This window comes from Mesocricetus auratus, unplaced genomic scaffold (genome assembly GCF_017639785.1).
Source record: "Mesocricetus auratus isolate SY011 unplaced genomic scaffold, BCM_Maur_2.0 Super-Scaffold_100003, whole genome shotgun sequence".
Taxonomy (NCBI): Eukaryota; Metazoa; Chordata; class Mammalia; order Rodentia; family Cricetidae; genus Mesocricetus; species Mesocricetus auratus.
In genome coordinates, this window is record NW_024429188.1 from 47,629,115 (window position 1) to 47,639,202 (window position 10,088).

At 45.7% G+C, this 10,088-nt stretch overlaps 1 protein-coding gene across 2 annotated transcripts; it reads right to left on the reverse strand.

The window, feature by feature from the left end:
* On the reverse strand, positions 1–7,042 carry Slc7a3 (solute carrier family 7 member 3). Of its 2 annotated transcripts, none has more exons than XM_005081178.4 (12): positions 5,900–7,042; positions 4,493–4,892; positions 3,828–3,986; positions 3,482–3,659; positions 3,222–3,334; positions 2,889–3,111; positions 2,578–2,717; positions 2,391–2,493; positions 1,592–1,758; positions 1,033–1,199; positions 504–612; positions 1–379 (listed from the first exon to the last, which is right to left on the reverse strand). In XM_005081178.4, exons 2-12 carry the CDS (start codon positions 4,860–4,862, stop codon positions 249–251), a joined length of 1,860 nt encoding a protein of 619 aa, XP_005081235.1. In that variant the 5' UTR covers positions 4,863–4,892; positions 5,900–7,042; the 3' UTR covers positions 1–248. The 2 variants fall into 2 exon arrangements, with proteins under 2 accessions (XP_005081235.1, XP_040600182.1); XM_040744248.1 differs by lacking the exon at positions 5,900–7,042 and adding an exon at positions 5,423–5,469.
* Positions 7,043–10,088: the final 3,046 nt, after the last annotated feature.

Consider the following 10,088-nt stretch of genomic DNA (forward strand, 5'->3'; position numbering starts at 1 on the left):
AAGTTTTTACCCCGTTTTCTTTTAATAACGTATTTTTTCAAAGCCAGGAAACAATTACAGAGATGATTCCAAAGTAGACAAGTAAATAAAAAAGGAGAAACAGTAAAGACACATCCATTTGTTCCACAATAAATAGAGTCTATTTAGTATCCCCCACTAATACCACATGAGAGGCCCAGCTCTCCATGGGGTAAGAGTGTTCTCCATTATTGTGTAGGGGGACTAGACAGCACTCAGGTATGATTAGGTCAAATAGTGTGAACACAGGAAGCAGTGAGATCAAGGTCTACAGTTCGGGTCCTTGATTTGGGTAGGGTTTGATGATTCTTAGCTTCTTCCACACTGTGCTGGATCCCATAGCCAAAGTAGATAGCAAATCCTAGTGGGGAAAGACAGCCATAAGACAGGGAAGTATAACACGAAAGGGCTTACTAGGTCTCCAAGAGAGAAAGGAGCCAGTATAGGACACCTAAGAGGCTTACTCTTCGAAAGCAGACACATACCAATCAGCATCCAGATCCCAAATCGGGCCCAAGTGCCAGCTGTCATTTGCATCATCAGGTATATATTCACAAAGATGCTCACCAGGGGGAGTAGAGGCAGAACAGGAACCTGCAAAACAAGAAAATCTTCACATACAACATGATGATTCTTACCTCACTGGGGACAAAGCAGGCCAAGTTGACCCCTACTCATGCCATATTAGACTCCCCAAATCCATAACTTAAGAAAATGGAACTAGAAAGGAAGGAACTAGAGAGCATAAGAATCTGGCCTCTGAGCCGGGCGTTGGTGGTGCACGCCTTTAATCCCAGCACTCGGGAGGCAGAGGCAGGCAGATCTCTGTGAGTTCGAGGCCAGCCTGGTCAACAAGAACTAGTTCCAGGACAGCCTCCAAAGCCACAGAGAACCCCTGTCTTGAAAACCCCCCCCCAAAAAAAAGAATCTGGCCTCTGTGTCCAATTAAGATCATAAGCTACAAGTCCTAATTGTCCCAAGATGAATTGGTGGGGGGAAAGAGACATCATTTACCTTAAAGTGAAGGGGAGTGTTGTTCTGTGGCTGTTTCCAGATAACTCCAGCAATCCCAAGAATGAATCCCAGGATTAGCACAACCACTGTGATCCACACTGGGTCTCCAGAACTAAGTGGAGCTGTCCACTGTGTCAGCACCAGGCAAAGAACAGTCAGTAGTACAGCTTCGAAAATCAAGGTGAGAGGCATCAAAACCAACTCTTGTGACCAATATGCAAAGACGTTAAGGCATCCCCATCCCCAGAAGGGTTACCCGTTTGCTAGACCTCTCTCCCCAAATGCCACCACACAATGCCCACCCTGCCATGCTGATCTCTCGAAACCTCCCCAAAGAAAAAAGCCATGCCTGGGGCTGGAGAGATGGCTCAGTGGTTAAGAGCCCTGGCTGCTCTTCCAGAGGTCCTGAGTTCAATTCCCAGCAACCACATGATGGCTCAAAACCATCTGTAATAAGATCTGATGCTCTCTTCTGGCATGCAGGTGTACATGCATAGCACTCATAATATAAATTAAAAAATAAATAAACCTTAAACAAAAGAAAACATCCACTGCTCACCAAGCAGTGAGGAGCAAACATAGACAACTCGACCAGAAAGGAGGGTGGGGATGGAGCTGACTGGACAAAACAGAGCCTGGGCAGTCAGCTTCTCTGCTTCAAGTGTCTTCTCCTCCTGCAATTCCACTTCCTCTTCACCATTCTTCATTTCCTGGTCAGGCTGATATCTGTGATAAGAGTAAGAAACAATTTTAAAAATCTCAATGGTCGCCAGGCAGTGGTGGCACATGCCTTTAGTCCCAGCACTCAGGAGCCAGAGGCAGGCGGGTCTCTTTGAGTTCGAGGCCAGCCTGGTCTACAGAGCTAGTTCCAGGACAGCCTCAGAGAAACCCTGTCTCGAAAATATATATATATTTGGTTCTCCATCTTTTCTCTCAGCAGCTTCTTTACCACCATTAAAGGTAGAAGCTTGTGCTGGGGAAACAGCTCAGCCTGTGAAATATCTACCAAGAGGCTAGAGGGTTAGCCTGGCTGTTATGAGATTTTATTTCGCTTGCAGGACCTAAGCTCAGTTCCTAGCACCCATATTGAGCAGTTCATGATTACCTATAACTAACTCCAGGGAATTCAATATCCTCTTCTGGCCTCCAAGGGCACCAGACAGACAGACAGACACACACACACACACACACACACACACACACAAACACAGAGAGAGAGAGAGAGAGAGAGAGAGAGAGAGAGAGAGAGAGAGAGAGAGAGAGAGTACCCAAATTACTCAAGAAGAGTCAGGATGACAGAAGGCAGAGAAGAAATGAGCAACTTATGCATCACCCAGAACTGCAAACACAAGTCTTACCTGAGAATGAGAACACAAATGGACACCAGGGAGTAAGCAAGCAGTGTCCCAATTGACATGAGGTCCACAAGATCAGCGAGTTCGAAGAGGAATGCCATGAATGCTATAATTGGCAGGCAGAAAGCAAGTGAGTGAAGGAAGCTAAAGGAGTTGGTGAAATAACAAAAAGGGGTGTTTGTTTTGTTACCTGCAATAATGCCAGACACCACAGTGGCCACAATGGGTGTGTGTGTACCATTGTGAACCTTAGCAAGCACACGGAACAGAAGGCCATCTTCTGCCATCGCATAGATCACCCGAGGCATAGGAAACATAGAGCCCAAAAGACTGAAAAAGACAATGTCCAAGTGAGTCCACGTGACAATGACTTCACCAGGGTATCAGTTCCAAGCCTGTGTGCTCACAGTATCCCCACCTCCCCTTCCCAGTCCTCCTAAGGAGTATTCTCTGGTACAAAGTGGACATAGCTGAAATTACAGCCACTGAGGAAACACTGACCTAGTGGAAAGAGCACAGAGGGAGCCAACAGCCACAAGGTAGCTGGCGGGACCCCAGCCAACGTAGGAAAATGCCTCAGGCAGAGGGCTCTCCGGGCGAAGCATATAATAAGGCATCATGAGGGTAAGTGCCGAAGACACACCAAAATATGCCAGAAAGCAGACGGACAATGAGATCACAATACCCATAGGGATGGAGCGTTGGGGATTCTGAGCCTCTTCCCCTGTAAGAAAACGCATGGCATAATGTTCTGAATCAGGCTTGCTTCCCCACCATCCCCAGTCTGTATGATCACACACTGCACTCAAGGTGAGCCGGGAGGGTGTGACTGACCGGTGGTAGCAATACAGTCAAAACCAACGAAGGCATAGAAACAGGTAGCAGCTCCACGTAGAATCCCTTCCAAACCAAAAGGCATGAAACCTCCAGAGCCCATAGACTCGAAGCTAGAGTGCAAGAAGGAATAGAAAAGATAAGAGTATGTCCAGCTAAGCCTGTAACTTTTCTCTAATGCCCAGCTGCTCGTTGTCTCCCACACCCATTCTGGACCTCCCTTCTCCCCCATTATGAACCCAGTTTTATGGTTGTCTAACCTACAAGTGTCATTGGATCCACTCATGGTCAAGCAATAGTCCTCTTTTGTGAGCTTCCAGTTTTTCAGATCTCCCATAATGAAGCCAGAGATGATGACAAACCCGAGAACCAAGAGGTTCGCCCCTGTGAACACTTTGGTAACCAGGGCAGATTCACTCGCCCCCAGGGCCAACAATCCTGTGGAGAAATTGTTCAGGATCCTGAGAAACTAAATCCTTCCTCCAAGCTTGCTTTTCCTTTTCCTGCCTCTGTGTGGCAGACTCCTTCCTTCCCAACTTCCTTTCCTCCCTCAAGCCCTTCCCAGGTCCGACCCCTCCCACCATTCAACCCCGCCCCTTGCCTCACCAGTGAGCAGCAACACAAGGACCAAAGCAAAGAAATCTGGATATTCTGCGAGCACATGGGGCACATGCAGCGAGATGGTCCCCTTCAGAGTCTCAGAGATGTGGTTCCCAATCAGATTGTCAAAAGCAGAACTCCAAGCCCGGGCCACACTGGCTGTACCTGGTATAGCAGTAGTATTTTTTATTGTAATTCAAATACTCAGGAAAATGATGAGATCTAGTTCCCTCCTTCCCACACATCAGCCTCACAGATTCCTATCATTACCCATCTTACTTTTTGGGGGGATGGATGGGTGACAGGTCTCTATGTAGCTCAGGCTTAGCCTGGCCTCAAACTCATGATCCTACCTCAGCCTCATGAGTACTTGACCCAGCTCCTGCTATTAATTTTAAAAACCCAAAGCAGTATCTTAACGAATGAACACCAGGCAGAAGTATACAATTGTTCTGTACCTCCAATCCCTCCACACACCCCTACAAATAAAATATAAACATCTAGAGGCCCCTACAAATAAAAATATAAACATCTAGAAGTATTAAGATACTAGGAAAAGTAATGAAAATTTTGCCTTCGCCATTCCAATACAATTTCTGAATCTCTAATCCCTTTGCTACCTGTGTAGTCATCCACCGCCACCCCCATCCCGCCCCAAGCACCTATCTCACCAATAACGTAGGAGAGGATAAGGTTCCAGCCGGTAGTGAAGGCCCAGAGTTCACCTACGGTGACATAACTGTAGAGATATGCAGAACCAGAGCCAGGGACCCGGGCACCAAACTCAGCATAGCACAGTCCAGCCAACACGGAAGACAGAGCAGCCACCAAAAAGCAGATCACAATGGATGGTCCTGCTTTATCTTTGGCCACCTCACCAGCCAGGACATACACACCTGCACCCAGTGTGCTGCCCACACCCAGGGCCACTAAGTCGAGGGTGTTTAGGCATCTGGCAAGGCGGGTCTCACCCATGCCTGGCTCCAACACACGTCTCCGCACTAGCTTTTGACCAAATCTTCTAAGTGCCTGCCACCGCATTCTGGCTGGAATTGACGAGGATGCTGGGTTCTGATGAAATACAAGACAAAAGCCCTTCAATGGGTCTCATTATCTCCAAACTCTGAAAGTGAATTACAAAACCCACTCCACTCCAAAGAGCTACAGGGACAAAGGAGGATGGGTTGGGGGGAGAGCAAGCCACTTTACCCCTAACATCCTATTCTTCATATGCAAATAGGAATTACAATAATAATGCAAGTAGGGATTACAGTATCTCTGAGGTTGGTCAAAGGACTCATTTCAGAAGAGGCGAGTGAAAGTCCCTTGTAACAAGCACAAGTGCAAGTAAGTGTTTGGACATTATGTTTCTTCTTTTTCTGGCCAAGAACCTATGGTATTTACCCTAGAACCCAGCCCAGCAGCCCTGAAAACTAACGTTTCTGTTTCCTGGCCTGTAGCTCCGGGTGAATCAAGCGGAACTCAACTCAGGGTAACTCTGAAAGAGACCCTTCTCAACCCAATACCCACATCCCTTTCAGCGCGCGCCCGGAGGGCTTCAAAGAGACATGGCTCCCCACTGCCTGGAAGAAGAAACTGACCTCGCTGCAGATTAAAAGTGGGCACTGCCTCCATCTCATCCCTCCTCGCCAAGCCCACAGAGCTCCACCTGAACCTTCAAATCCCCCCACCCCTCCCTCCCGCCCTGCTAGGCTAATCTGTGAGCATCAGTGGTGAGGCGGGGCTTCGCTATCTGAAATTGGGAGATGCGTGCCCGTGCCGGGAGCGGGGGTGGGGGGGGGGGGGTGTACAAAGCCAGACCTAAATTGCTCGCGCATACTCCCCTCTTCTCAGAGTAAGGGTCCCACCCAGTGGCCCTAGATTCAGCATCTAGATTTTATGGTTCCATCTAGAAACTGTCTAGGGCTGCACTGAAGCCCTGGCTCCTGGGCAGGGTCTTACTAGCAACAGGTCACAGCCCGCTGATGCAACTGCAAGCCATGATTGTCTAAGAAACCTAGGTATACGAGGACCCCCCCCTCCCCACTTTGACACACGTGTCGGCCCCAAAGGCTTACCAGAGAGCTGTGTCAAGCCCAGAGAGCAAAGATTCTCAGATCCGGTTCAGTGAGGCTGACTTCAGAGTTGGGTTGGGTCTGCAGACTTCAACTGCTCGGGCTTCAATGCTGCCGCTTAGGGTCGTTGCGCGCCAAGAACCCCTTATTTTCATTGGGAGGAGGAGCCAGTAACGTCATGGGATCCCATCCCCAAACCCTCTCCCTACTAATGACACACAACCAATATACATACCCACGCTCGGGCTTGTGCATACACACACACACACACACACGGGCGGGGGGAGACGGAGAGAGAGAGTCACTTGGCTTTGCAAGCCTGAGACTGCTTCCCAGCCAAAAACAGCAAGCAGGGCATGGCGGGGAACGAGAAAGGGGGAGGATAGCCTTTTCCCATTTGCCTCTCTGATGTTCAGAGGACAATAAGAAGCTTCCTGACCATAGATCCCATGGGAATTTTCTACTTTGGTGCAGGATTAGTCAGAATCAGTGATTATAGGCAGCACTGGGGAAGGGAGTGAATGAAGAGAATTGGGTTTGTGCGAAGGATAGCGGGGCAAATGGCACCAAGTCTCCATCTCATTCTGTGTTCTCTCTCTGCATGAAATCCTTCGGAAGGACCGTGCAAGACTATGAACAGCCATCTGCTGCCCCACAGCTCTCACCCTCAACTGCTTCTAAAGCAGACAGCAGGAGAACAGAAGGCAGTTTCAAACCACCTGTACACAAATGATTAATCCTATGTAGAGTCCTAGGCCGCAATGTATTTGTAGCATCTCTCTACCTACCTATCAATAATAAATAGGAAATTGTGAACATTTAAATAATGAGGGAGAGAAACTTCATAAAATTTGTAGTGATGGGGATCAATGCTGGGACTATACCAAAGAGATGCTACGGCCCCACCCTTTTAATTCCATTTTACTGGTTATTAAGCTGAAGTTTGGAGCTTTGTAATTATTGTTGAACACCCTTCTGATACAACCTAGTCTGTTGTTTTAAAGTCTACCTCCCATAGGCACTCTACCTCATTCAAATACATGAGAAAGAGGAAGTGTGACGATCAAGCAAGGGGTGTGGCCTTTTAGGCTGCGAGTTACTAGGAGACAGTAGAAGGCTGAAGAATCTTAAGGTGATTCATGCAGCTCTATCAGTTCTTAGATAGAACTCTTTTTTAAAAAAGGTTTTTCGAGACAGTGTTTGTCTGTGTAGCTTTGAAGTCTATCCTGGCACTCGATCTGTAGATCAGGCTGGCCTTGAACTCGGAGCTCTGTCTGCCTCTGCCTCTGGAGTGCTGGGATTAAAGGCGTGTGTCACCAGCTAGAAAGAACTCTTAATGCCTTGGTTATAAGGGTTGTGAAGGTGTAGTTTTCTTCCACTAAGTTATCTTAGCAGTGAAGGATAACCCAAAATACATTGTTTCCTTTAATGAATGATTTACTAGGAATGTGTCATCATTCATCTAGCATCCAAATCCTTCTTGAGAGTCTCCTCTGTAGTCCAAGGTTACCTGAAATTTACTATGTAGCTCAGGCTAGCCTTAAACTAATTATACTCCTGCAGGGTTCAACCTCCTAAAATACTGTGGTTACAAGCCTGCACCACCAATCCCAGATAGGAATTCTTTTTTGAAGGGACTGGTATTTTCTGTTAGGTAAAGCACCTCTTAGACATTCAATAAAGCAGGCTACAGAGATGGCTCAGTGATAGGCACTTGCCTAGCTAGCATGTGTGAGGCTTCTGTCAACCACCCACCTTACCCACCACAAAGAAAAGGCGTTATTGAATAGTTAGTATAACAAGTGTTGTGGGAACCTAGCAGTCACTGTATCTAAGGCAAACATTAGAATTAAATAGTTTTTTTCCACTGCATCTAGGGTAAACATCAGAATGAATATTTGCTTTCTAGAAGTACTTAGACCTTGAAGAAACCATTGTGGGAAACTGATTTTTTCCATGATTTACAGAATTATGTTTCTGAGGGAACTTTACAGCTTTTGCATGACTTTGGCCACAAGACGCTTCAAGCACACCTGGAGCTCTTGGATTATTGGTACTTGGGCTGCTTAAGTGGCATTATGAAGTGAAGTCTTCCAGCTCTGGCACAGGGAAATATTCAGTGAAAATGTGATGCAGATTCAAAGTAATATATTAGTGTATATAAACAACAATTTGACTGCTCAAACTTAGTGATTGATTAGATTATGAGACTAATTGAAAACTGATAAATGTTCAGACAAGTAATACAGACTGGAATGACTAAGGAAGGCTTCATAAGACACTGAGGAAGAAGAATTGCCAGGGCTTTAAGCTTAACCTTAAGAAATGTGGGATGGCTGAGCTGTAGACCTACAAAGATGCAAGAAGCCAGGGGAGAGTAAAGGCCTTCTAGCAAGTACAATGTTTATTGGGAAGCACTAGAAACTAAGACTTGGTAGTAACAAATGTCCCTTTCCAGGGTTATCAAGGATCTTAAATGTACTAGACAATAAACAAATAATATTTCTTGAAACCCTTCAAATCTCAACTTGGTTCCCCTGGCAACCAACCCCCATCTGGAAGCTATTCTGAAAACCCCAGCCAGCAGTCATCATTAGCAATACAAAAAGACATTTATCATTTTGGAGATTTCAAGGACCTTAGGAACTGGGTCCCAGAAATTGGGCTGAGTATCAAACAAATGTGTATAACTTTTTACAAACGATGAAACTACAGAGAGAGTAGCTACATCAAAAAGTTCACCTTTTCTGAGACAGATTCTCATGTAACCCAAACTGGATAATATATAAATCTTGATCATCCTGCCTCCATCTTCCAGGTATTAAGATTAGAAGCATGCACCATTGTGCCCATTAAAATCCTTTTATCTATCTATCTATATTGGGCTAGGATCTTGTGTAGCTCAGGCTGGCCTTGGATTCTCTATATAGCTCAGGATAGTTTTGAACTCATCATCCTCCTTCCTGTTCCACCATGCCCAGCCTTGGTAAAATTCACTCTTTTAAAGCAGGCAATTCAGTAGGATTTAACTATAGCCACAGAGCGTGCATCCATCAATTTAGGAACACTTTTATTACCAAAAGAAACTGGAGGGTCCTGGCAGCCACAACAAGCTCTTTAACAAAAGTTAAAGAGACAATTAATAGTGAAAAACAGAGAAAAGAGATTTCTTCAATGTGCCACACTGGGAACAGGAATAGTTAAGTCCTGGGACCACCCCTCCCCCATCTTCACAACATTCTCATGAAGTTTAGGCTTAAATAGAGGTTGAGAGATTTAAGCAGTCCTGGCCAAGCTGTGGTCTCAGCTTCAGTTTCTTCGACAAGGTGGTCTGGCAAGTTGTGTGACATTTCTTCCAGAAAGAAAGACTACCCTCTGGAGTTTGAGACTCCTGGGGAAATTCCATTCCTTGGAATCCATTGTCTCACTAGTCTGATAGCCAAAGGGAAGAGCACAGGTGTCTCCTTAGAATATCTCTTTCCCACCAGGATGGTTGCAAACCTTTCAGTATTGATCGGGAGCCACAAAGGTTCTGCTCTATGGGATGAACACCTTTGGAGGCTTAAAGCATGACACGGTAAGGACAGATGTGGGTACTGTATCATACTTGAAACAGTAACACTGCATATTCTCCTATATACTTGACATTTGCTGTGTATCTACACTTTCTCATAACAGATGAAAGGAAAAAACAAAGTACAATCACATACAAACACACACTCACACACACATACATACACATGAGTACGCACATATACACACCCTGCCAAGGTGTGGTGTGTGATGGATATGTTTGTGAATTAAAGTCCCTAGAAAGATGTCACACCTGTATTGGACATTGTCCAAAGGCTGATGGATGAGTACTTCAATGATTGTGAAGAAGTTGAATACAGGATCAAAGCCAAATTGTCTTGGGCTGTCTTAGCTCCCTTAAATAGCAATTCATTGCCCATCCTTGTGTATGGCCTCATATTCTGTGGCTTTTAGGTAAATCCTTTAGGAATACATACACAGACCCCTGCCTTCCATCAACCCTAAAGCTAACAATGTTTTCCATCAGATCCAATCAGAGACCTGTAGCAGAGATTTCCCCCACTTTGCAGTAACCTCCCTGCCTGATGAATGCACCAATGCATTTGAAAATTGTCTTGATTTATGTTTTTCTTTGTTCTGTTACTATAAAAAAAATTCA

Bases quoted from the DNA above. Each gene is read 5' to 3' on its own strand.
- Slc7a3 (XM_040744248.1), bottom strand. From the start codon at position 5,461: ATGAGATGGAGGCAGTGCCCACTTTTAATCTGCAGCGAG. The intron at 3,660-3,827 runs GTGAGGCAAGGG...ATTTCTCCACAG, and splicing joins CCTTGTGTTGCTGCTCACTG to GATTGTTGGCCCTGGGGGCG. The intron at 3,112-3,221 runs GTCAGTCACACC...GTTTTCTTACAG, and splicing joins TGACTGTATTGCTACCACCG to GGGAAGAGGCTCAGAATCCC.